Source organism: Podarcis raffonei, chromosome 6, assembly GCF_027172205.1.
Source record: "Podarcis raffonei isolate rPodRaf1 chromosome 6, rPodRaf1.pri, whole genome shotgun sequence".
Lineage (NCBI taxonomy): Eukaryota > Metazoa > Chordata > Lepidosauria > Squamata > Lacertidae > Podarcis > Podarcis raffonei.
Window position 1 is genome coordinate 80,467,598 of NC_070607.1, and position 27,994 is coordinate 80,495,591.

At 45.9% G+C, this 27,994-nt stretch overlaps 1 protein-coding gene across 1 annotated transcript; it reads right to left on the reverse strand.

The window, feature by feature from the left end:
* Window positions 1–53: 53 nt before the first annotated feature.
* On the reverse strand, window positions 54–27,964 carry LOC128416449 (opsin-5-like). The gene is made up of 5 exons (XM_053394220.1): window positions 27,877–27,964; window positions 19,203–19,365; window positions 17,546–17,673; window positions 5,769–6,097; window positions 54–2,435 (listed from the first exon to the last, which is right to left on the reverse strand). The coding sequence occupies exons 1-5, from the start codon at window positions 27,962–27,964 to the stop codon at window positions 1,848–1,850; spliced, it is 1,296 nt and encodes a 431-aa protein (XP_053250195.1). The 3' UTR covers window positions 54–1,847.
* Between the last annotated feature and the right edge of the window lie 30 nt (window positions 27,965–27,994).

The window sequence follows — 27,994 nt, forward strand, 5'->3', positions numbered from 1 at the left end:
GTTGTTGGGAATGTCCTGCCTTCTTTTATTGTTAAAACGACGGCAAACTCGTCATGAAACCCAGACTGCAGTCCGGCCAGAAAGGATGCTGTGTCCTTGGAGTCCAGTATCTTCTATGCCTTGTTTTGGCGTGGACTAATATCCATTGGTCATAATTCTTCCATGTAGAACGAGCCTTTATTTCTGGGCCATAAGCGGTTGTTGCGTTCTACAGTATCGATGGCCTCGGAAAATCAGATGAAGCAATACTGAATGCTGTCGTGTACAAAACACTGTAAACATGAGGTTGCTTCATCTACTAAACAAGCCTCTCCTATGAGGTAGAGGGATATTGTCATTCCCCCTCAGATGCAAGAGAGGGAAACGAAGCACCTTCGCTGTGTGTTTCCACAACTGAATGGAGACCACAGAAGTCAGGGTGAGAAGTTGGTTGGAATAGCACCTCAGATTTCTTAGCTTCCCACCCTAATGCCTTTAGAGAGAGTTGTGTTCCTTCAGTTGTTTTTTTTATAAAAATTAACCATGAAAGTGTGCGTAACAACAGAGAGAGAGAGGGAGAGAAAGATGTTGCAGGACAGTCTTCGTCAACTAGAGGCCCTTCAGATATTTTGGACTACAACTCCCATCAGCCCCTGTGCCGGCAGGGGATGATGGGAGTTGTAGTCCAAAACATCTGAAGGGCCTCAGGTTCCCTGCTGTAGGGAATTAGATGAGTATGGGCTGTGTCTGCACCTGCAGCTGGATCAGGATGAACTTTTCAAAGGAGAACTGTGGTGCAGAGGAGAACCTAACGGTGACACCACTGTAGACTTGAACAACATGACTGTATGAGCCGTTGCACCTGCCTGCCGTTCCGAAGGCATGGGTTGGCTGAACGGATGTTCAACCAATCCACATGGCCTTGCACACCTCTGATGATCTGATCCTCTGCATTTGAGCTGCAGCTGACGCAGCTCGATTGGATTAATCTTTTACAGTCCAATTATGCGAGCGGTTAATTGTACCTGCCTCCAAATAGCAACCGCTTGGATTGACCTGAACGTTAGTTGTGCAAGTGAACGTTAGCATGCTGCAGACTGCACAGGTGTGGAACCAAAACTCAAATTTATGCCTCACATCAATACAGGCGACTCCCCACTTATGCAGGGGTTATGTTCCGGGGCCCTGGGTGCATAAGTGAAATGTGTGTTGTGGGGAGCCCCCTGGAGAGTCCTTGCGGCTTTTGAGAAGACCCTTCTGAGAGCTCAAAGAAGATGTCCTCTTCAGGCTCTGGGGAGGGTCTCCACAGGAGCCAGAGGGACAGCGGGGCTTCGTTGAGGCTGCTCAGCCTCCCCAGCTAACAGCTGATGTGTGAGGTCAGCTGAACTACTGCGTGTCAGCTGAGCAGCCTCAACAAAAGCCCCATTGTGCCTCTGCCTAATGAGGAAACCCTCCCCAGAGTAGAAAGAGAAGTTTTGCGCATGCACAGTTATGCACAAGGACATCTTGCGCAAGTGGGGAGTTGCCTGTAGTGGCACTGTGACGTCTCAAATGCCAAATGGAACCTATGAAGAGGCAGGATTTATTTTTATTTTTTTTGCTCTGCATTATTGATCTTTTTTTTGGGGGGGGGGGGAAACAGGTGCAAAATTGTTGGCACAAAGTTGCAGCTGTTTAAAGAAACAATGGAGGGGAATTCTGAGAGGGGCGAGGAATGCTGGTGTAAGATTTGCAGTATCCCCTAGCCTGCAAAGCACACTTTGGAAACAACTATACATATGGAGAAGAAAATGGATTTTGAAATGGCAACCAAACATTTCTGATTGGTCTAGGCAGAAAGGGGGCTCCCCCTGCCTTTGAACCCTCGCTCACATAAGATCTCTGACAATATTTGAAGGCAGAACATCCCCAGCCACACTCCTAGTCCCCATCCCGGTCTTCTTCCTCGTCACGAGCACCATGACCTGCACGGTTCTCTTCAGACTTGGCCGGCAAGTCGTTCCGTCTGCCAGGATCGCCAGCGGCTTGGCCTTGGCGGTCGTGTCCGACTTCGGAGAGAGCCTGTAGCACCGGGGATAGTTACTGAAACATTCAAAAGTGTCCGTGCAGTTCCTGCAGGATCCACGGTGGTCGGTAAAAGCGGTGGAGAACTTCATGGAAGCCCGGCCATCTCGGGTGTGGAAGGACTGGAGGGTGATAACCCTTGGCCGGCTGCAGCAGAAGACGGCGCAGACAGCTTGCAACAGGGAGAGGTCCTTGGAAAGGAACTTCTGGAAGTTGGGCTTGAAGAACAGATAAACCAGAGGGTTGTAGGTTGCCGAAGACTTGGCAAACACAGCAGAGAGGGCAAAGGCCAGGACGGGCACCTGGCTGGCGTCGCCAAACGCTGACCACATGGCAACAATAGCGTAGGGGGTCCAAGCAGCAAGAAATCCAATGCACACAGAAACACTAAGCTGGAAGAGAGAGAGGACAACTGTTAAGTTGTGGGTGAACATATCAGACGACACAGCGATTCTTCAAACAGCTCTTGTTTATTCACAGGCCAGAACAGAACTGAACTGAAGGGTTCAGCCAGCCTGCTTATACAGAGCTCCACTACAACGCAACTGTAACACTTTCTGTAACTATCCAATCACTGAACGTCCCTTTCAATCCCTTATTTGCATATGTGGACCTGAGTGAAAACTATCTACAGTATCCCCCTGCTGGCCCAGGGTGAGAACTTCAGTACATAACAACAACCAATTTAAAAATGGTAGAACAGCCTGCAGGCACTTTCCCCCATGCCAAGACTCCATGGCTCATCCACTGTCGAATTTGACTCCGGTATGCTCATACACCATTTGTAGCACATGTATTAATCTGGCTCTGCATGTGGAGCGTCATGGCATATTGGTAAGGAGTTACCGTAAGATCTGCAGATATTGCGATGAATCAGTACAAAGCTCTGCAGCTCACACATAGAGAACTGCACTCCAAACTTATATTAGACACAAAACCATTTAAACAAAAATGTGTACTTCACCCAGCTCCACAAAATATAGAGCAAGCAGCCCACTAAGGAACACACTGTGAGGGCAAATAATGTCCAGGCAGACAGAGGGTTATCTGCAGATTGGGAAAATTAAAATTTAAGCAGAGAGGAGGGAGTGCAGACTTCTGCTTAGATGAGGACATAATGTGGATGCAACAACAACAAACCTTGAGATACAAGCAGTTTCGAATCCATGTTAAACTCCTGTGCGGATGAGCACTTAGTTTTAAAGGAATGGGATTTTCCCAGCTTCCGTGAAGAATTCAAGGAACTGTGGTTTGATGAGAGTGCCGAGAGTTCTTTGTTAAACGTTCATAACTTCCTCACAGAACTGCATTCCCCCCCCCCATTTCCTCCGGGGAGAGGATGCAGATTAATCAGTTTTTAGGTAGGTAATATGCCCAAGGAGGTGCTGGTGCGAGATTAATCTGCTGCAGTCCGTATCATGGAAGGGAATTATGCAAGTATCAGCACAATGAAGGAGGGGAGTGAGGGTTTCTCCTTTTTTAAGTGTCGCTTTCATCCAATGTGGGCAAGCGTCTTTCCAGAGGAAAGGACATAATTTTGAAAATCAACTCCTTGAACCCAGCAACCCAGTGAGTCCAATAGGAACATAGGAAGTTGCCATTTACTGAGTCAGGCCATTGATCCATGGAGCTCAGTACTTGTCTACACTGACTGGCAGGGTCTCTCCAGGATTTTAGGCATGGGACATTCCCAGCCTTGCCTGGAGAAGCCAGGGATTGAATATCTGCATGCATAGCAGACGTTCCAACTCTGAGCTACGACCCTTCCTTGTGTATGATGAACTAGTTTGCTTTTTAATTATCTCACCTTAGAAGCAGGATACCATCAAATAGCACCAGCTGCCTGCAAAAAAAGAAAAGCAAGCCGGCAAACCGACCTCTCTCACCTCTGATGAGAAGCTATACATTGCGGCTGCAAATAATATTCTGTGCATGTGTATATTAATTGCATTAGTCTGTAATTAATGAGTTAATTAACTGAACCTGTGAATTGGTTAGTGCACTCGGCTGGATTATAAACAAGCCCTGGAGCTCCTCTTCTTTTTCAGATAAGCAGCCCTTAATCTACCGATGACAAAACGCTTGCAAATCAGGAGGGTAAGGTGTATGCACAGTTAAATTAAGTTGTCAAGTCGTGACAGACAGCCGTGCAACATGAGTGAGCAAATCATCCTGGTGTGATAGAAGAACCCAGTTATATTTTACTTTTGCTCACTCCAGAGCATGTATCACTTCCCTGCTCCCCCACCCGCCACCATATGGCATACAGGAAATATGTGTGGGTGAAACTTTTTTTTTTTGAAAAAAGTAATAATACTCTGTGCTGGAGATTCGTTATACTTTGTCCCCAAGGGGTTCTGAGAGAACAAACTGTCGGCACAAGTAAGGACCAAAGGCTGCATTTCTACCTGTGGTGAGGATGCCATGGAAATCAGATGCACTATTTAGAAGCAAGCAAATGGCTGCCATCGAACATTATGTGCCCATATGGAAGTTTATGCACTCTAGGTCAGGGATGGTGAACCTGGAGCACCTCCAAGTGTTGGACTTCGATTCCCGTCAGCCCCAGCCAGCTCAGTCCATGGTCAGGGATGACCTGTAGTTCAACAAGATCTGGAAAGCCACAGCATGGACTCCAACTAAAAGCTACAATTCTTGATTGTTTAAACCACTCTGGGGATTGCATTTCTCTGCGGAGAACAGGGTTCTCCTAGCAACTCTCAGCACCCTCAACAAACTGCAGCTCCCAGAATTCCTTGGGAGAAGCCGGTGTTTTAAAATGTTTGGTGTGAATGTAGCCTGAGCCAGCACAAACAGCATAACCCACAAGTGTCCCGCAAAAAAAGGGGGACATTCCGTTTTCTCACACGAGAGCACGACGGCCATTTTGGGTGCCAAAATCTTGTGCAATTTCACCTGGGAAAAAAGCATTTTTGGGGGGCCACAATCTCATGGAGCTCCCCAAAATGTGCATTTTTGTGAGCACGGTCCTGAAAAAGCACATCTTTCTCAGCTCTGTGATCTTGCACAGGTCACATGACTCGTGCAGGAGCTCAGACGGGAAGATGTGCATCCTGGTTTTGGCACTCAAGTTGTTGATGGGTATGAAACAGGCACTGGCTGCCATTTCAGCATAGTCCATCAGCTTGGCAAAACTGGCTGGAAAACTCAGGAACCAAGAGGTTAAAAACTTTAAAAAAGAATGGGAAAAACTTGCAAGTTATTTAGGAGACCACTTTAAGCAGATGGAAACGTTGGCAGGATTTTGATTCCACTTGTAGTGTAACAAATACCATGGACCATACGGATTGATATAAAAGTTAGTGTATGGAAGAATATGCAGTTGCAAATGTTCAAAATGGGACCCCATGGAGGGGGTGAGGGGAAGTCGTGAGATTCAGAGCAATCTCTGTATATGGATATATGTTTGGATTTTTATAACTTTGTATTTGTAAAATTATTTCCAAAAGAGAGAGAGAGAGAAAGAAACAGGCACTGATTGGAAAGAGAAAGCAGTTTCTCATGCCCTGTGGATTTTCAACATGGTATTTACTGAGACCATTCAGAGGCACTGCAGGAGGTGCTGGCTGGCGTCACACTGGCGACCCCAGCACAAGGGAGTTTTAAGACATCAGGGAAAAACCTGAAGGTTACACTTACACATGGTCATGGTTATAACAATAATGCGCCCATCTATGCCTTTGTTCCCAATCTAGTTCTCTTACCTTAACGATCAGAGTGTGGACGCTGTTGGCTTTGGTCCTCGGGGACATGTGCTGCCTGACGGCTCTTCGGGACACTTTCACAGTCCAAAGGATGAGGGAGTAAGAGATGAGGATCAGGAGGCAAGGGATGATGTAGCAGAAGACAAAGAGGGCCCCGATGTAGAACTTCGTTTCTCTGGTGGACACTTTCCACTTGATGCAGCAAGCTGTCCCGTAGGGCTCTGGCCCATAGCTGCCCCAGTTGGCCAGAGGGGCCACTGCAAAGATGAGGGCGTAAACCCAGACGCAAGATAGCAGTGCCCCAGCACATGCAGGAGAGAACTTATTGCCTATAAGGACAAACGAGAGAGGCGGAAAGTGAGAGCCCATCTGCTCAGAACTTTCCCTGACAGGAGGTTTTTGTTCTTTCAAAAATGATACTGCTGAGATAATGTGCTCCCCCCCCATCTGCACTATACATTTGAAGCAGCACCATACCACTTCAAACAGCCAGGGCTTCCCAAAAGGACCTTGGGACTTGTAGTTTGCTGAGGGAACTGAGAGTTGTTAAGAAACCCCTGCTCCCCTCTCAGAGCGACAGTTCCAGGAGCCGATTGGTTGTTAAGCCGTTCTGGGAACTGTCACTCTGCAAGATGACTAAGAGCCTCCTTTGTTAAGCACCCTTAACAAACTACAGTTCCCAAGGATCTCTGGGGAAAGCCATGACTGTTTAAAGTGGCACGGCACTGATTTAAATGTTTAGTATAGATGGGGCCTGGAATTCAGAAGCAAGGTGAGTGCAAATGGAACTAGCCATCTAAAATATGGATGGAAACTGGGCTGTCATTGAGCCTCTTGTGCCAGAATTGGTTCACTGGGTGGTGACTAAAAGTCCCTGCCTTCCAACAGCTGCCTAAGTCTCCTCCTCTCTAGGGTTTTCTCCAAGCAATCTGAGACTCAGTCTTTGCTCCTCCCGCTTCATGCCTCTCCTGGTTCTGGGAGACCAGCACGGAGGGGAGCTTGTTGCAGCAGGAGGGGGACACCCTGGCTTCTTCACCAGCCTGACTTATCTCTGCCTCTTGGCCTCCCTCCTCTCCTGATTCTGGACTTCCCTCTGACACAGAATCTCCCTGCTCACTAAGCCCTGTTACCTCTTCAGCTCCCTACTTTGCCTCCTCCCAGTCTTCTCCTGCTTCATCCTTTGACCACTCATTGTCCTTCCTGGCTCTGAGCCTTCTTCCCTTGACAACTCTCCAGCTGGTTCCTTCCACCATTCCTCTGTGTCCAACCAATCCATGACACATCTGGAAGGCAACAGGTGCCCCACATCTACACTGACCGGCAGTGGCTGTCATCTGGAGTCTTTTCCAGTCCTACCTGGAGGAGCCATGGATTGAACCTGGGATTTTTGGCATGCAAAGCATATCCTCTAACACTCTGCTATGGCTCTTCCTGCAATTGTTGGAAGTTTGGCTATCCTTGATCTTAGGGGGGTGGGGAAGATTCAGAGAAAACAAAGTAGGTATATGAATCATGCCCTACAGAAGTTTGATTTTGCTGAGCAAATGTCACAAAAGAAGGCCACTGGTTTCATTATGTAGAACAAAGGAGAAAGAAGACCTTGAAGGTGCTCAGCCAACGATAGATTAAGGTCCAGCGCTTTTATTTCCCTGGCTAACAACAGGGTAACTGTTAAAGAGCAACTTCGTGTATTACACATACGTGGTTGAGACCTGTGAGCTTCAGAAGTCATTTGAAGGTTCTTGCAAATTGTTGCCGGTAGGAAGGGCAAATCAATCAAACTTGACTTCCTCCAAGGTGTTCATTGTTGGACCATAAAATAGTAGCTGTGGTTATAATATGGGAGGAAGCCATTGCAATGTGGGAGGGCAGTAACTCTACACATAAGGCTGTACATGCACAGGCTCTAGGTAGAGGTTCAGAACAGAACAGCAGTGGCTAAACTTTTTCGACCCAAGGCCACCCTTGGCCGATACTCCATGCGCTGTGTGACTCTGATGGGTGTGGCCAAGATTGAGTGTGGCGGCTCCCATGGTTATTTATTATTTTTTGTTGCATTTATTTGCCGCTCCTTCTTCCAAGGAGCTCAGGATGGCAAACACACCAGTAATAATACAATTAAAATTTCAAATAATAATAATAATACAGTGGACGCTCGGGTTGCAAATGTGATCTGTGCAGGATGCACATTCGCAACCTGCGTCTGCGCACACACGGGTTGCGATTCGGCGCTTCTGCGCATGCGCAAGGCACAATTTAGGGCTTCTGCGCATGCGTGACCGCCGAAACCCAAAAGTAACCCGTTGCAATACTTCCGGGTTTCGGTGGTCTGCAACCTGAAAAAATGCAACCTGAAGCAGCTGCAACCCGAGGTATGACTGTAATAATGGGGGAGGGGGGGCAGTTTAAAACTTGCACTGTTTTCCATTACAGTCCCAGAAGAATATAACGTTGAACTTAACTGTTAGGGGAAAGTTGTGAAAATGGAATAAATAAACTGCTGAACAGATGGGAAGGAGGTGGTAGAATTCCTTGAGGTGGGGAAAGAATGGAATGTACTAGTTAAGGCTACGGGTTGGGGTGGGGATTCCATTTTTAAATGCTTCCTCTCTCTGTGTGTGTATTGCTTGCTTGCAAGTAGAACAATAGTATAGTAACCAGGAGTTTAAGAGAAAAAATTGTTCTTCAAGTGTCGGATATGTCCTTTTTTTTTTAACTTGCAGACTGCCTTTTTTGTGGGGGGGGGGCTTTAAAATGGCCCCCTCGCCTCTAGTCTGACCCTCGGTAGAGCACGAAACTCTTAATCTCAGCATTGTGGGTTCGAGCCCCTCGCTGGGCAAAAGATTCCTGCATTGCAGGTACATAGAGGACCCACATGGTCTCTTCCAACTCTATGATTCTAGGATGCTACAGGTTCTACCACCTCAGGGCCTCTATCAGCTCCTGCTGAATCTACAGACCAGGTCTCAGGCCAAGTATCAAGGACAAGCCTTGCCAACCAGATATATTGTCCACCAGATATATTGGACTACCGTTTCCACCATAACCCTAGTGAAGTGGTGTCCCAAACATCTGGAATGCACCAGGTTGGCAAAAGTTAGCCTAGAGAATATAATAAGGAGTTGTTTTTGGAACCAGTGGTGCACTAGGAATCATACCAAGCCCTTGGCTACCAATTGCCTGTTCTTAGGGCAAACTCACATTTAGATCTCTCCCCACCCCTCCAAAAAATACTGTTTGAGATTAGGCTGCTTGCATCCAAGAAGTGGTTTGTGTCATGTGCCCAACTTCTTGGTTGAACCCACCCACTCCCTTATTGGGAGTGACTATGGCTATTACATGGGACGTGGGTGGCGCTGTGGGTTAAACCACAGAGCCTAGGACTTGCCGATCAAAAGGTCGGCGGTTCGAATCCCCACAACGGGGTGAGCTCCCGTTGCTCGGTCCCTGCTCTTGCCAACCTAGCAGTTCAAAAGCACGTCAAAGTGCAAGTAGATAAATAGGTACCGCTTCAGCGGGAAGGTAAATGGTGTTTCTGTGCACAGCTCTGGTTCGGCAGAAGTGGCTTAGTCATGCTGGCCACATGACCCGGAAGCTGTACGCCGGCTCCCTTGGCCAATAAATTGAGATGAGCGCCACAACCCCAGAGTCGGCCACGACTGGACCTAATGGTCAGGCGTCCCTTTACCTTCACCCTTATGGCTATTATATGACTATTCTTAGTTATCAAGGATTATTTGGGTTGTGGGGGGGGGGAGATGTTAGCAGCCCTATCCTCTTAGGAGTTGTTTCCACCTTCCCATTCTCAGTTAGGGCCATTATTTGAAATAACTATTATTTTCCGTTTTTGTTTCTCGGAGAATTGATCTCGGGGAAACGATAACGAACGTTCCGCTGAGGGAAAAAGATTTACATTTGAAGCCCTGAGATTTATGTTGGCTCTGAATGACCTTTTCCAAAGAACTGCTGGGAGAAAATAGAGCGGGGTGGGGTGGGGGCACCACTATTTGCATTTGTGCCCTCCCTCCTCCCCCCTTTTTTTGCAGAAAAGCCGCAGCAAACAGCCTGATAAATAGCCCTTTGAGCACGAAACTGCATATTTACACTCGCATGCAGAGCTGCACTGGCAAATATTTTCAGAAGCCCTTTCAACACATTACCTTTAATGTCAGGTCTGATAGAAAGCTTCAGATGTGAGGGCTGTATTATCCTCTCAGTATGCAAGAGTAACTCCCATTTGCTTTGAGATGAGCGATCATACAGACACATCAGCGCCTGCCTCACAAAGCAGTGCACACCATATTGATGCTGCCCTTGTTAACAAGGAAACATCTGCCCTTCCTTCAGACATGCTTTTTATCCGTGCCGTAATCAGAAGCAGTAAATGGACTACTTGGAGTCAAGTTGCCGTGTGGGGACAGATCAGCAGCCCATTGATCAAATTCGCATTTGCTTCCCTTTGACACTAGAGCAGAAGCAGCAGTAGCAGCTTTAGGGTATGTAGATGCTGGAAAAGAGAGCTTTTCCTGGTCACTCCACAATCTAGACATATCTGTGCTACTGTCTGTCTATCTATCTATCTATCTATCTATCTATCTATCTATCTATCTATCATCTATCTATCTATCATCTATCTATCTATCTATCTATCTATCTATCTATCTATCTATCATCTATCTATCTATCTATCTATCTATCTATCTATCATCTATCTATTATCTATCTATCTATCTATCTATATCTATCATCTATCTATCTATCATCTATCATCTATCATCTATCTACTATCTGTCATCTATCTACCAGCAATCAACCTACCTACCTGCCTACCTACCTACCTATCACTTATTCATCCCGTGTCTGGAGCAGAAAGCAATCCCACGAATGTGATTGGTACTTGCTGCTGCTTTCAGTCTGCAAATGTTATGTAATTGATTATGTTATTCTCCTGCTTTGTTTGCATTGCGTTTCCTTTGCATTGGAATGAACGGGGTGGAATAATGCAACAACAATGTAATTACATATTTTACGCCATGAATTATGTGAAAAATACGCAGGTCACGTCGTTTTGCCAACCAGCGAGCCGAATGACATCGCTTTTGGTGGAAGATGAACTGCAGCGGAAGAGAAACAGCACTGCAAACACAGTGTTACATGGGGTGGAATGCATGGGATGAAGGTGGAATGGAAAACAATGTTCTAGTACAGCCACGTGTGCATGAACAGACACACACTCTCTTAAATTCAGTTCTCCACATTTCAGCAGCAACTTGTGAAACTTCATCAGCATTTCAGTGAAATTCCGCCCCCCCCCAAAAAAAAAACACAGGAGAAGCTTCAGTTAATGAGTCGTATCAGCAGAGCCCTGTACAAGGACTTCCATGTGGGCAACAGGACTCTCTATCGCCCTGTGCAGCCCCTGAAATAGGCTTGAGGGGTATCAGGAGAAGCTCCAGAACAGCACACAGGGCAGATGAGGACAAGGGAGATTGTTCCATCTGACAAGCCTGAATAGTTGCTCCAATGGAACGACTGCCTTGGCACAAAGTTGAATCCCTCCCACACATTTCCATATGCAATTTTGAGTAATATACACATTTTTGCAAGCAACTTCCCCCTAGTACACATAAAATTGATACATTAGTTTCCACTAACGTATGCATCTTTCTGTACACTTTCTCCTGATACAGTGGTACCTCTGGATGAGAACAGGATCCGTTCCGGAGCCCCGTTCGCATCCTGAAGCAAACGCAACCCACGTCTGCATGTCTGCCTCCGCGCATGCGCTTGACGTCATTTTGAGCGTCTGTGCATGCACGAGCAGTGAAATCCGTTACTTCCGGGTCGCCACAGAGCGCAACCCAAAAACGCTCAACCTGAAGCATATTCCACCCGAGGTATGACTGTAGGTGCATTTGCATACGCATTGGTTGGCTGGCATACTGCATTGCGAAATTTAGCGAATTTCTAAGGAGAGTTGTGTTTTGGTTGGTGCATTGGCTTGAAATTAGAATACATGAGTTTCTAATTAAAATGCAAACAAAACCAAATCCCCTTCCACATCCCTAATACATACACACTTAATATATACTACACACCTGTGTAATGTGTGTGTGTGCGCGCACTACAATCCTATATTCCCATCATCCCTGGCCATTGGCTGTGCTGGCTGGGGTTCATTGGAGCTGAGTTCCAACCACATATGGAGGGCCACAGGTTCCCCATCCCTGCTATATTGGTTCCAGGCCAGTTTGTTATGTTTCCCCAATGAAAAACCCAAAGGAACCTGGTAGCAGTAGTTTGGAGATACCTCCGCAGGCAGTGAACAGGGCAAGTGGGCATTTGATGAATGCTGCTGTGGTAGGGAAACTCCCCTTTCCGTGCAAGGCCCCATGCAAAGATGTATCTAGAAACAGTGTTAATCCAGCTCTTCCATTCTTCATGAGATGCAGCATTGGACAAAGTGAATGCTTAAGTTGTAATAAATTACCTGCAGGAAATTGGTAAGGCTTCCAGACTGAGCAACGGTGAGGACGAGTAGTAAAGAGTAGAAGTTAAATACAGCAAAGGAATAGGCTGGAAATTATACTGGGGTGAAGACGCTAGCCAATGGACATAAAAGCGGTCCATATATTTTATATTCTTTTACTTTCAATCATTTTTACTGCTCATGTTTGGCATCAAAGTTCCATTTGTACATTTGGTAAAAACACTTTTTAAAAAAACCAACGTGAAGAAAGATTTTGCAAAGTGACAGAAGGGCAGCTTATTTTTTTTTTAATGTAAAATAAAATGTTTGTCTTATCAGAATTCCCCTCCTCTAAAAGGCAGTTTGTGCTAGGCAAGCTGGATTTTTCTGAGCGCTCCCTTGCCTCCCTTGCTTAAATCCTAAACTCTCTGATCTTCTAAAGGCTTAATTTTAAAAAAACAACAACAACAACCTTCAGACATATGCAAGGCTAACATTTCTTTGAAACCAGGCAATTAAAGATATGCTGAGATTAGTCGTTTCCTAGCGGAGAAATGCAGTAGTGCATTAGAGGAAAGATAAGATTGTGAGGCGGTGGAACTGTGTTCCATAGTCCTTGGGAAAACAGAAGCCATAATCGCAGAGGGGAGGCAAAGCTGCTTGTTGGCTGAAGCTTAGTAGCTAAAGGTAGCCTTTATCTTTCTTCCACCTTCTCCAGTAATCTGTCCAACTAAGAAGAGATGTCTCTTGAGCTCCGTGTTGGCTGCACACAAAGCCCATGGGCCTCAATGTATGGGGGGGGGGATCTATAAATGGCATACCCTCCAAGTGTCCCGATTTTCAAGGGACAGTCCCAGAATTACGAAAGCCACCCCACGTTCTTATTTGATCCCAGAAGGTCCTTATTTCCTCTGCCAGTGCCCCCACTGCTGAGCTGGGGAAGGAGGACGACAGCGGAGGACGACAGCGGTGGCTGCAAAGGTGCATCCTGTTGTGACTCCCTGGCCGCCACTGCCAGCCTCCTCCTTTGGGCAGCTTGTAATGGCTGATGGAGAGCAGGCAAGGAGGAAGAGAGGCCACCACCGCCAAGGCCCTGCCCCACATGATGAGGGACAGGCAGAAGGCAGGGCCACCCTGGGCAGGAAGGAAGGAGGAGCAGAGTGGAGTGCAAGGAGTCTTGATATATTTATTTTTAATGTTTGTGTGTCTACGTCAAATCTTGCCCTGTTCTAAAATTTATTTATTGGTATGTGTTTTTCTTTTTGTAAATCTACTGAAGAATAAAATAAAAGAAGGATTATGGGGGTTTTTTAGGACAGTAGAGGGTGCATGTGCTGTGTAGTTTTGGTGGCAATCGCCCCTTTTCTGACTGGAAATGCTCTGCAGCGCTGGGACGATGACAAAAAAATGGGGTTTGAGGAGGGTCATTTGTGAGGAGTGAGAAATGTCCATGTTTTCACCTGAGGAATGGTGGAGAGTATGGAATGGCAGTAACATGCGCCATCTTTTGTATGGCCTTCCTATTTCCTCTGCGAACAGAGCTGTCGGTAAAAGCATTTAGCATCTCTAATAGCAGCTTGGATGTGGCTGGATTTCAACTTTTGGGGGAGAATCTGGGTTGGAAGAAGAAACAGGCCACATGTTTGTAGGAGCTGGAGGAGCTGGGAGGAGAAAGAAGGTGCTGCTACTGATCCCTTGTGCTGCAATCTCTGGGCCCCTTCAGACTGATGTGATGTTGCCAGCGCATTCTGCCGTGCGCTCGTGACAAAATAATAACAGTGCATTAGCGGTGGATTTATTCTGCTTTCATGGGGTGCATTCAGACGTAGAGAACATTGCATTAGTTTTCCTGATTATGAGGCTACTGCTTCTCTGCAGTTTTCTAATGTTCCTTTCACACTGCAGTACCTGTTGAATTACCAAACTGTGAGTTTTTTTGACCGAAATACAAGCAGGTGGTGCTAAATTTCGTTCACACAAAGTGGGCATGGAGTGGCACGACAACAAATGTCCTACAACTTTTTCTATTTTTATATATATATATATATATATATATATATATATATATATATATATATATATATTTTTTTTACTGGTTTTCAGATGAAACAGAGCTAAGAAAAGGCCTGATTTAGATTTACATTTTATATTTTGTTTGTTGTTTGGTACCCAAAGCCTACATGGTGGCACACAGATGCTGCCAACAAATACAGTGGTACCTTGGTTTAAGAACAGCTTAGTTTGTGAACAACTTAGTTTAAGAACACTGCAAACCCGGAAGTAGGTGTTTTGGTTTGTGAACTTTGCCTTGGAATAAGAACATGTTTCGCTTCCTGTTGAGTGTGTTGCATTTGTAAATTGAGTCCCCCACTGCTATGGGAAAGCACATCTTGGTTTAAGAACGCTTTGGTTTAAGAACCGACTTCTGGAATGGATTAAGTTCGTAAACTAAGGTACCACTGTAAATGAATAAAAAGCAAGGCAGTCTTACCCAGCCTGGTGGCCTCCAGATGTTTTGGACTACAACTCCCAACAACCCCAGACCAATAGGGCCAATGGCAAGGGATGATGGGATATGTAGTCCAAAAAATTGGGTGAACTCCAGGTTGGGGGGAGCTGGGCTAAGGGCTAGAATAACCCCACACTGCCCAAAAGGAAGCTTTTTCATTTTCTTTTGCTTGCTAAGAGAGAAAATGCACTTCTCGGCTGGGTTTAGGGAAGGACGGACCTGTCAATTTCACTTCTTATTTTACACATTTCTGCGAGCAGTTTTCCCCCATATAATGCCTATCCGCATGCTGATTTCACCATTTATATGCACACTTTATGCTAGTATACACATTTCTGCACACATTGCTTGGCTGGAGAACTGCACTGGAAAATTTGGAGAAGTGCAAATTTGAAAGAACGACTGTACCTTGGTTCTTGTACTGTTTTGGAAAGTGTGGATTACATCAAGTTCACCTTTAAACAAGAACTGAATCTAATTCTTCTCCCATCCCTAGTTAGGCCATAGCAGCATTTATGTGCTATCTGGTTCAGCTGAGCATATTACACTGATCCAGTCCCACCGGCACTTGCTACTAATGAGTTTCCAGGCCCAGGTTTGGGTTTTGACCTATAAAGCCTTAAACAGCTCAGGACCGCAAAACCTCAAGGACAGCCTCTCTTCATATGAGCCCACTTGGACCCTGAGACCATCATCTGAAGCCCTTCTTTGTGTGCCTCCTTCATGAGAGGTCCAGAGGGTGGCAACACGGGAACTGGTCTTTTCTGCAGTGGCTTCCTGTTTGTAGAATGCTCTCCCCAGAGAAGCTTGCCTGGTGCCTTCACTATGCATCTTTAGATGCTGGACAAATATGTTTCTCTTTAACCAGGCCTTGGGCTGATTGACATCTGATCCCCTTTTAAAATGTGTTGTGGAATTGGGGGATTATTGGGTTGTCTTTGTTTTTGTTTTTATTATGTATTCTGTGTATTTGTGTATGTGTACTGGTCATGTTGTGCGGATGCCTGATGATCGTCTTCCAAAGCAACTACTCTATTCCGAACTTAAAAATGGGAAGCGTAATGCTGGTGGTCAACAAAAGAGGTTTGAAGACTGTCTCAAGGCAAATCTAAAAAAATGTAGTACAGTGGTACCTCGGGTTACATACGCTTCAGGTTACAGACTCCGCTAACCCAGAAATAGTACCTCGGGTTAAGAACTTTGCTTCAGGATGAGAACAGAAATCATGCTCCAGCGGTGCAGCGGCAGCAGGAGGCCCCATTAGCTAAAGTGGTCTTCAGGTTAAGAACAGTTTCAGGTTAAGAACAGACCTCCAGAATGAATTAAGTACTTAACCCGAGTTACCACTGTATAAACACTGATAACTGGGAAACACTGGCCTGTGTGCGCTCCAGTTGGAGAACAGCCTTTTCCAAAGGTGTCATGGGCTTTGAAGATACTCGAACTCAGGAAGCAAGGGAGAAATGTGCTAAGAGGAAGGTACGCTTGGCAAATCCACACCGTGACCAGCTCCCGCCCGGAAACCAATGTCCCCACTGTGGAAGGACGTGTGGGTCCAGAATTGGCCTCCATAGTCACTTATGGACTCATTGTTAAAACCGTGTTTATGGAAGACAATCTTACTCAGCTACAAGTGATCGCCAAAGAAGAAGAAGAAAGATAGTAATTTTATGCTGTGAACTGTCCTGAGATCTAAGAGGACGGTAGACAAATTTAATTAAGAGAGAGAGAGAGAGAGAGAGAGAGAGAGAGAGAGAGAGTTGTGTTTCTGCACGTGCTGCCGGGGTGTGTATGGATTTGCAGTGGGTGTTATGCATGTTCGGAAACCACCTTTGCTACAAACACCAATTGCATACAGCTGCAATTAAAACATTTCAAGTGTGTTTTAAGCACAATATACAATGTGATGCTAGATGGCGATGGGGAGCCTTATGGAAAATTCAATCTATTTTTAAATATGCTTTAAAAAAAAGCATTTTCAGAACTTTTTTTATATGTGTGTAGATTCCACCCCAGTCTACAGAACAAGACGAATAAAAAGAAAAAAACAACCCCAAAAAGGAAAGAAAGAAGATAACTATAAGGCCCTTTATCATATTTATATTATGTATATCCTATCATTTATCCACACAGAGAGAAGTAGACCCTCCCAGCGGCCACCTAAGAGCCTACTTCTTCTCCAAGTCTCTCACAATGGGAGACTCTTTCTACCCATTCAACCTTGAATGCCCCTCTTGGGCTGAAAAGGATTAGCCAACCCTGCTTTATGATTTCAGATTATGCGATTCTGTCATCAAAATGCTAACTTGCGTGAGCAATTTTTATTTGCCTCTTTCACCATTGTGAGCATTTATGTCCTCCTTTACTGATGTACCAAAAGGTTCTGAATTGTCTGAGTGCAAGAAGGAGACAAATAATAATATGCCCCCATGACTGGCAGCGGTGAAAAATAAGTTGTCTCCCTCCACAATCATATATCTTAGGACTTAGAAGTTGGACACAAAATAGCAGACAGGCTGGTGATTAATCTACATATGCAAATGAAAAGGGGAAAATGGGTAGCTGCTGTATTATTTTTTTGTGCTAATTACTGCAATTTCAAACCTTTGATGAATAGGCTCCCTAATGGACAGTTCTCCTAGGAGAGATGTTGCTAAGAGATTCACGACTTTCCTAACCCTGTGAAAGAGTTGCCAAGCCCTGGGGTGGGGAGGGAGGGAGTAGAGAGAGAGGAACAGAAGAGAGACAGAGATGCTCAGCAAGAGGGAGGATGTTTACGTTGTGTACCCCAGCACCTACCATACGCCGGATAACAGACTTTCATACAGCAAACGGTACTCAGGGCTGTCAGGCTGGTAAGACTGCACAGGCCAAAGAGAACTCCACAAAAGGCATAGAAAGTGCACATAGCATGGTTGAACAGCCACCTGGAAGGGAGAGATAACTAGGGGAAATAAATGATTTTCCCACAAGGCCTTGTGTCCCAGGCAACCCAGTCACAGAAAGAGATGCTTGAGCATCACTGGTCCAAGCAGGACTTTGCACAGCGGCCAATAACAAGGATAAAAAAAGCATCCTAATCACAGAGCCGTGTGTGCTCCATGAGATACCCATCCAGCCATCCCGCAACAGGAAAAGTTGAATTCCGCAACCTGTGTAAAATCAATATTCAACATACAGTCACTTGTTCTTTTCTTGTAATTTCGAAAACATAGAATCAATGATTGCAACTTTGCAAATTTGCACACAAATTATGCAAACGGAACAGCTTTTGCGTGATTTAGGCTTCAGTTTGAACCCCGGTTATCTGAGAGTAAGTCACTTCAAATTCAGTAGGACCTACTTCTGAGTAGACTTGGTTAGGATTGTTGATCCTGCCAGCAATCTGTTTCTGCTGGGCAGGGAGAGCAGGAATGAGCTACGGTGCCGAGGCAGCAGAACACCACCCCCAGTCCTCTGACACGAGCCATGTATCGTCCATGCAGTTTTACCCACAAGGATTAGAAATTTGGTTTTACTTCAGAATGAAAGCCAAGATGGCCAGGATGCAGCTTTTCTGAACTTTGACTGGATTTTGCACGGCACTTCCTAAGCACAACAAGCAAAAACCAAACACCTCTTGTCATTAGAAAGTTCCAAAATGCAGAAAATTTCTAGGTGTGGTGGTGTTCAAGCAGTGGTGGAGTCAGAGCTGAACTTTCTTAAACATGGCAGATGGTTCAGATGACCCACTTAGATTCAAGAAACGTACAGTTGGATCCAGCTGTTAGCAGAGTGGTCTTACGAACCATTCCAAAGGGTGGAAAGTGGGTCAAGCTCTGCTACGAAAACTCCAGAAGGGTCCAGTTTGGACTTTGCCTCCAGTGTGTAAAGGCTTTGCCCCTACAGTATCGCCCTACTTCAAAATTCAGCCTTCCCAAAGTTGCTTATCAACTGCAGAGGGGGAAATATGCAGGCTTAAGAACAGAAATCCATACCTTTTTCATTTTGTGGGTGATAGTACTTTTGTGGTAGGAAATGCAAATGGGGGGGGAGATAGCTAACCCCCTTTTATGCCCTACAGCACCTATCCAAATTGCCCCCCACCTGCTTTTCAAGAATGAAAAAGATGCTGGGAGCTTCAAACATGGAGCTCTCATGCCAAATGTAGTTTGGCCCTGAAGCAACATCATCACTCAAGCTAAGCCAAAGAGGAACTTGATCGTTGCTTGGAGAGGAAGGGGTGTAGCTCAGTGGTACAGACTCTGCTTCACACGCAGAAAGTCACAGGTTCAATCCCTGATGTCACATATTAGGAGCAACTGCTGTCAATTGGTATGAAACAAGACTGAGCCAGACTCAGTACCAGGCCTAGCTTATGGCATTCCTGTGTTCTTAGGAAGCCATCAGCCGCTCTGAGCTTTCGAAACGGAAGAGTGGAACCCAACAACATGACCAAATGAGCAAAGCCAGCTACCTGTGTGCAAAGAAGGATGGCGTGGCCAGAGGGAAGAGGGTTGCGGTCATGCCCACATCACTGATGGCAAGGTTCACGATGAAGAATTCGGCAGGTTTCAGGACGGCTCTCTTCCGATAAGCTACCAGCAGCAGGAGAGAGTTTCCAAAGAGAGAGACTACACCTGTGGGAAAAGGAAAGAGTGAGCCGTACTAAATTCCACGTCCAGTCAGTGAATGGCTGGAGAAAGAATGGGACAAAGGTGTGTCATAGCTATATCCACTCACAAATACCTAGCTGAGTTGCAATACCCAGTCTGCACATTTGTTCTACATGTTACTGTAATATGCTACTTATTTGTTACCATTATAGGGACGCGGGTGGCGCTGTGGGTTAAACCACAGAGCCTAGGACGTACCGATCAGAAGGTCAGCGGTTCGAATCCCTGTGACGTGGTGAGCTCCCGTTGCTCGGTCCCTGTTCCTGCCAACCTAGCAGTTGAAAAGCACGTTAAAGTGCAAGTAGATAAATAGGTGCCGCTCCGGCGGGAAGGTAAATGGTGTTTCTGTGCGCTGCTCTGGTTCGCCAGAAGAGGCTTAGTCATGCTGGCCACATGACCCGGAAGCTGTACGCTGGCTCCCTCGGCCAATAAAGCGAGATGAGAGCCGCAACCCCAGAGTCGGTCACGACTGGACCTAATGGTCAGGGGTCCCTTTACCTTTACCTTGTTACCATTGCTGCTGCTACTAGTATTATTGAGGGCAGCTTTTCCCCAACCACTGTGGGAGCAGGGTACTGAACTAGATCACAGAACCATGGAATTGTAGAGTTGGAAGGTACCCTGAGGATCATCTAGTCCAGCCCCCCTTGCAATGTAGGAACATGCAGCTGTCCCATATGGGGATCGAACCTGCAACCTTGGTGTTACCAGTGCCAAACTCTAACCAACTGAGCTACCCAAATCCTGATCAATGGCTACACTGGTGGGGGCTGGTTAGAGTTGCAGTTTAATATCATTTGTAAGACCACTAAATGCACCTTTGGTTGGGTCCAGCGGCACTTTTTTCACATTGTCTCCCCATAAATGTCAGTGATGCATAGGGGTATTTTGATCCGGAATAATGCCCCGTGTGGTTTGAATGGCAGAACCCGACCTTCATGCTTGCAAAGCAGGAGACGCCGTTTTCAGCTGAGTTTCATCCTACAAGCTTGAGAGCGGCGATGTCCAATTCCTTCTCCTCCCCCCCTCCGCGTCCACCTCCCCCCCCCCCGAGACTTTCCTGGCAATCTTCCTCACATATAGATCTGCTTTCTACAATAATATATTGTGTGCACAAAATAAACAGGAGAAGGAACATTGTGGAGATTATGCAAAATCCAACGGGGGCTGCAAGGACAAGCTGTTCTTTTGTTTGAACATAGTTGAGACAATAGTGGTAATTAAAATTTAATGCCCTGGATTTTCCTTTTCTATTAAGTCATGCTAATTTCATTTAAAAAGAGTTTTCCTGTGTAACCACCAAAGAGATCCTGATTACTCCAAGGGCAGGCTATGGGCGATTGGAAAGACTTCTTGATAGATTAGCTTGCAAATTAAATATTATGATAACAGTAACATGCTGGAGGTGTAGAACAGCCTCGGTAGCCAGTTTTCCTGTGCCAAGTCCTCTGTGGCCCTAGATCAGTGGTAGCCAACATGGCGCCCTCCAGATATTTTGGGGCTCCCACCAATCGTCAATGGTCAAGGATGATGAGATTTGGAGTCCAGCAACATCTGGAACACGGGTGGCACTGTGGGTTAAACCACAGAGCCTGGGACTTGCTGATCAGAAGGTCGGCGTTTCAAATCCCCGTGATGGGGTGAGCTCCCATTGCTCAGTCTCTGCTCCTGCCAACCTAGCAGTTCAAAAGCACGTTAAAGTGCAAGTAGATAAATAGGTACCACTCTGGCGGGAAGGTAAATGGTGTTTCCGTGCACTGCTCTGGTTCGCCAGAAGCAGCTTAGTCATGCTGGCCACATGACCCGGAAGCTGTACGCCGGCCAATAAAGTGAGATGAGCGCCGCAACCCCTGAGTCGGTCACGACTGGACCTAATAGTCAGGGGTCCCTTTACCTTTACCATAACATCTGGAATGAGCCACATTGGCGACGCCTGCCCCAGCTTGTTCCTATGCGACACGCATTTAAGTGTGGAGTGTAAATCACATGAAAGAATATGAAACATATGTCCTTGTTTCCACTCCTCTTCCTGATTTCTAGTGCAAAGCTTTTTTCTTTTTCTCCCTTACATGGCGTTTTATTAACCATATCCATTACGCATATTATTTTACAGGCTGTTTTATTAGCAGTGCAGAAAGATTGCCGAGTCAGGTTTTCCTCCGTCCCGTGACCTGACGAATCATCCTGGATGAGCTGACGAAACGGCATGGAGAAAACAATTGTGGTTGTAAAAAGCTGTACAGTCACTGGCGAACACGGGGGTTAAAGGGAAGAAGAGAGCGTGTGCTCTTCTGTGTAAGCTATAGGCAAAACATCTGGGAGTTCTCTCCTGTGTTCTGATGAGGACTAGAGAAACACGGGATCCTTGAAAGTTGCTCAGTGTTCTCTACACCTCACTGCCAGCAGCTATCCAGAGTTTCAGAGACAGGTCCGGAGGGTGGGAACACAAGAACAGGGCCTTTTCTGCAGTGGCTCCCCATTTGTGGAATGCTCTCCCCAGGAAGGTTCACCTGGCGCCTTCATTATATCTCTTTAGGCACCAGGCAACAATGTTCCTTAACTATTTATTTGTGCTTTTATCTCGTGTTTTTATCTTGCGACCCTGAGGTCTTTTGATGAAAGGTGGTATACAGATCTAATAACTAAAAAACATCAATTTTCCCAGCCTGAACTGGAGAGGCTGGGGATCGAACCTGGGACTTTCTGCATGCAAAACTGATGCTCTACCACTGAGCTATGGGGTGGGCGTGTCTCTTGGCCTCCAGTGATGAAACCTAATCAGATGTTCAAGAGGTCACATGGGGCTGCAGGGCTGTGCATCTAGCCCTACTCCCTGCTAACACCTGTTTCCTCGCAGCTCCTCCTCCGCCTCTGCCCGCACAGGTCCTAAAGCACATGAACTTCCACGGTGGAGACCCATGTTAAGAACATCTGCAAGGTCGCCTTACCTGCCATCTGCCCACTTTTCTGCTTTGATCAGTGGAATTGGTGCTACTGCAGGTGCCACACAAAACCCTTACAAGCCACATTTGTAAGAACTCAATCCCTTAGTGTTGCAGCGCCTACACTTCGGAACTCCCTGCCTATTGAGGCCAATCAAGCACCTTTACTGTACTCTTTTTGGCATCTGCTAAAAACAATCTTTTCTTTACTTGGGAGAAAAGCAATGACAAAGCTAGACAGCATCTTAAAAAGCAGAGACATCAGCTTGCCAACAAAGGTCCATCTAGTTAAAGCTATGATTTTCCAGTAGTGATGTATGGAAGTGAGAGCTGGACCATAAAGAAGGCTGATCGCTGAAGAATTGATGCTTTTGGATTATGGTGCTGGAGGAGACTCTTGAGAGTCCCATGGACTGCAAGAAGATCAAACCTATCCATTCTGAAGGAAATCAGCCCTGAGTGCTCACTGGAAGGACAGATCCTGAAGCTGAGGCTCCAATACTTTGGCCACCTCATGAGAAGAGAAGACTCCCTGGAAAAGACCCTGATGTTGGGAAAGATGGAGGGCACAAGGAGAAGGGGATGACAGAGGACGAGATGGTTGGATAGTGTTCTCGAAGCTACCAGCATGACCAAACTGCGGGAGGCAGTGGAAGACAGGAGTGCCTGGCGTGCTCTGGTTCATAGGGTCACGAAGAGTCGGACACGACTAAACGGCTAAACAACAACAAAAAACAATCTTGCTTAGACAAGCCTACCCAGGTGCTTAGAAAACTCTGGTAATTGTAATCTGTTTTAGCATTTGTATGTTTATAGTAGGGGTGTGATTTTTTTCTCAGTTTTACTGTTTGATCTTTTGTAAACCGTTTTGAGGGTTTTTTGTTTTGGTTTTTTGTTTTGCAACCAAACAGCATATAAATTTATTACATAAATAAAAGTGAAACATGTCCAAAGGATTGCCATTCTTAAGCAGTACTGAAGCTCATCGAGTGAAAATTCAAATTTCTGCAGTTGAGATGCATTATGTGAATGGACAATTCTGAGCAGGTTGGCCTGTCTTTGCGAACATGCTTGCAGCGCAGTTAATGAGATAGCATTTATCTGCCCCTCCAACCCCACCCCACAAGCTAGGAGTAAATTGGCATCACCATCAAAAATCAATCAATCAATCAATCAATCAATCAATCCTGCACCATCAAGCTTCTGTGCCGTGAGAGATTTTCCAGGACAGGGTTGGCTGTTCCCCTTTTCCTGTAACACAGACCATAATATCTGGTCAGGTTCCCTGGAGGAAGCCTGCCTTTTCTTTGATTGACTTCAGAACAAACTTGTCACCAAGAAAGCATGGACTGTCAGTGCAAGAATATTGCCAGACCAGCTCAAAACATCAGGATAATTGCTAAGGTTTGGCTTGATGGTCAAGGACAAAGCAATAATTTAGGGCAGTGGTAGAGGTGAAGTGGCCAGAGCAAATGGCAATGGCTTCTCAAGAAACTTCCTGCATGTCTACCTTGCAGCCACAGACTTATTCCAACTTGGCATCGACAGCGTAATACAAAACTGATGCTGAGTTATTCCTGGCAAATGAGTGCTACTTATTTAGAGCACTTCTGTGTGACACTTTTGGAAAGTGTTTTGAAAGTGCATTAGATGCAGTTCTGGGATCCTCCGACACAAAGGATCGGAGGTGTTGGTGGAGTGCTGATTTCCACCGGAGCCTACAAGCCCCTAGAGGTCCACAGCACAGAAGGCAATTGGTCCAGTGAGTCACGCCATGACCTCCAGTTGCAGCACTAATATGTGGACCCCGGCCGTGGTTTTGACATACAAACCCACATTTTCTTCTTTTTTAATTAGAAATGCATGGGATTAATGTGCAGAAAGTGGAATTAAGTAATTAGGCTTCTGGAGAACCCCTGCTTTCATTTTTAAAAGAGGTAGTGGAATAGAATTCCTAGTAGTTACAGATGGGACTCCAGGACTAATATAGCTCTTTACTCCTCCCAGAACAGATTATACATATAGGACTTGCTTTTTTTTTTAAGGCATGCACATTAGACAAAATAAAGTTATGCAGATCTATCCAATTTGCATACTTTATGCAGGTTGCAGAATTTAGCTTTGCTAGCTGCAGAATTTGGAGTTGGAGTTTTCTTTTATTTGAAAGATGAGAAATACACATAGCCTTGATCAGAGGGCATGGGAGCCAACTCCTTTGCCCCCCCCCCCGGTAAAATATTTGAGGGAGCTGCCCCCCCCCAGTTGATGGGCATTGCCATTCAAATGTTGTGCATGCACCATGTTATGTGATCAATTATGTGAGGCAGGGCTTACCTGCCCCTCCCCAATATTTTATTCAAGTTGGCACCCCTGTCAACTGAGTGTATACGAGGAAATTTTCTTCCAGTATGTTCTATATGAAGGTATGTTAACATTCATGAACATTGGTACACTTAAGTATTCTTGTGACTCATGCAGTGAAATGTTTTCCACACCCCATTTTGCAGTCTCCTGGTTTAGGTATAAAAAGTGAGAACGTGAGGGCATGGGACTGATTTGCCTGCATCTCCGAGCTCAGAGCACTTGCCTGATAAGACACCCAGGTTGATCCCTTCATTTTCCAAGTTATTTTTGCCAAGGGACCATCAATCCCCTTTCACTCTGACAGCAGTGATCCCTTTTTCAGTGCATCATTAAGCATCTCCAGGAAGCAGACAGGTCTGACACTGATTAATTTCCCCTGCTGCCTTTGGAAGCCTGAAACAGACAAGTCCCCGGCAAGGCAGATGGCTGGGATCGTGTGTATCGAGTTTCTGTTCTCGTGCCGCGCTGTTAGCCCAGTGCTGAGAGTGGCTGACGTAGAATTACCCCGCTTTTGGAACTGTGACCAGGATCACAGTCTGTGAAAGCTGGGTGAGGGTGTTCACTTACATATCACACACACGCTAAAAAGGAAGCGCATCGCCAGAAAGGGGGTGCAGATTTGCATAAAATGTGAATGTTGCCATTTATATGCATGGATGCAAATTTTGAAATAATTACTATAATTTCAATAGAAATAGAATCCATTTCACCATAGTGGGGGGAACTGCAACCAGGTGTCCTGTGTGTCTGCTCAGTCTGATTTCCAGGTGCAAACAACTTCAAGACCCTTTTCTCCCTTCTTGTGGTTATTTACCCTGTACTGTACATGGTACCTGGCAAAGCATCCTTCTAACAGCCCCCTGTTGTTTCATCATCATCATCATCATCATCATCATCATCATCATGATTTATTATTTTATACCCCACCCATCTGGCTGAGTTTCCCCAACCACTCTGGGCGGCTCCCAACAGAATATTAAAAACACAATAAAACATCAAACGTTAAACAGGACTGCCTTCAGATGTCTTCTAAATGTCAGATAGTTGTTTATTTCCTTGACATCTGGTGGGAGGGCTTTCCACAGGGCAGGTGCCACTACCAAGAAGGCCCTCTGCCTGGTTCCCTGTAACCTCACTTCTCACAGTGAGGGAACTGCCAAAAGACCCTCGGAGCTGGACCTCGGTGTCTGGGCTGAACAATAGGGGTGGAGATGCTCCTTCAGGTATACTGGGCTGAGGCCATTTAGGGATTTAAAGGCCAGCACCAACACTTTGAATTGCGCTTGGAAATGTACTTGGAGCCAATGTGTTATATGGTATTGGTGGTTATATGGTATTGGTGGCCACTCCCAGTCTGGGAAATGAGCCAGATGAGCTGATTTAGTACAGTAGACAATACTACCTTGAAATATAAGGAACACCCAATAGGGGTCCAGTCAAGGAGTAGGAGGTGGGGCTGTATCTCAAGCCCTGGGATAAGAGAGACAGTCAATAGCTGCATAGACCCAATACATTTAAAGCACATCCCCCCCCCAAAGAATCCTAGGAATTGTAGTTTTTTTAAGGGTGCTGGGAATTGTACCTCAGTGAGGTTAAACACGACGGTTCCCAGAATTTGTTGTGGGTGGTAGAGGAATGTGCTTTAAATGTATGGTGTGTATACAGCCTTAGTCTTTCATTCCTTCCGTTTGGGCCAAACTAGTTGTCCTGAAGGAAATCTGTGAACAGGATCTCTTGTGCGTTTTTAAAAGTGTTAACAGCAGCAGCAGCAGAATTCAGATCTGGAACAGCTGGACCTCTGTAATGTGAGGTGCAACTTATAGCGCTCCTCTGGGTGGCCTCTGTGATCGAGCTGAGAAATAAGGACTCAGGCGGTCCCTTAAAGTACCCTGGCCCCAAGTTGTTCAGTGATTTGTACATAAGGCAAGAGCCTTGGTACAACAGTGGGGTTGATGGGGAGTCAGAGTCCAGCAGCAAGGGCATCCTGATCAAATTTGCAGATGACACCAAACTGGGAGGGGTGGCTAACACCCCAGAGGACAGGATCTCACTTCAAAACGACCTTGACAGATTAGAGAACTGGGCCAAAACAAACAAGATGAATTTTAACAGGAAGAAATGTAAAGTATTGCACTTGGGCAAAAGAAAATGAGAGGCACAAATACAAGATGGGTGACACCTGGCTTGAGAGCAGTACATGTGAAAAGGATCTAGGAGTCTTGGTTGACCACAAACTTGACATGAGCCAACAGTGTGACGCGGCAGCTAAAAAAGCCAATGCAATTCTGGGCTGCATCAATAGGAGTGTAGCATCTAGATCAAGGGAAGTAATAGTGCCACTGTATTCTGCTCTGGTCAGACCTCACCTGGAGTACTGTGTCCAGTTCTGGGCACCACAGTTCAAGAAGGACACTGACAAACTGGAACGTGTCCAGAGGAGGGCAACCAAAATGGTCAAAGGCCTGGAAACGATGCCTTATGAGGAACGGCTAAGGGAGCTGGGCATGTTTAGCCTGGAGAAGAGGAGGTTAAGGGGTGATATGATAGCCATGTTCAAATATATAAAAGGATGTCACATAGAGGGGGGAGAAAGGTTGTTTTCTGCTGCTCCAGAGAAGCGGACACGGAGCAATGGATCCAAACTACAAGAAAGAAGATTCCACCTAAACATTAGGAAGAACTTCCTGACAGTAAGAGCTGTTTGACAGTGGAATTTGCTGCCAAGGAGTGTGGTGGAGTCTCCTTCTTTGGAGGTCTTTAAGCAGAGGCTTGACAACCATATGTCAGGAGTGCTCTGATGGTGTTTCCTGCTTGGCAGGGGGTTGGACTCGATGGCCCTTGTGGTCTCTTCCAACTCTATGATTCTATGATTCTATGACACAGCTTCCCCATCCTCGCTTTGAATGAAAAATAACACCTATATCCAGCGCCAGGATTTTAATTCCCAAGAGGTTTCCAGTTTTGGATTCCTGCCTCGGGTAGCATTTCCCTGACACATGAAGCTGTAGTGGAATCTCGTGACTAGAGCCAAACAGCAAAGCACTTCCAGGCAATAAAATAACGCTGGTTCAAGCAAACTACAAGGTCCCCGCCACATCCCCATGCTAGATCTGCTGGTAGCTTGCAGGTTTTCGCACAAAGCTATGTCTCTCCCCATCCCTACTCTTACCAAAGAGAGTGTAGAGGGTTCCAAAAACCAGGTCTTCTCCTTCAGATAAGGTTGACAGGAATGCTGAGGAACTGGAGGCATTTTCCATCTGCAAAAACAAAAAGGGGAGGGGAGAAAG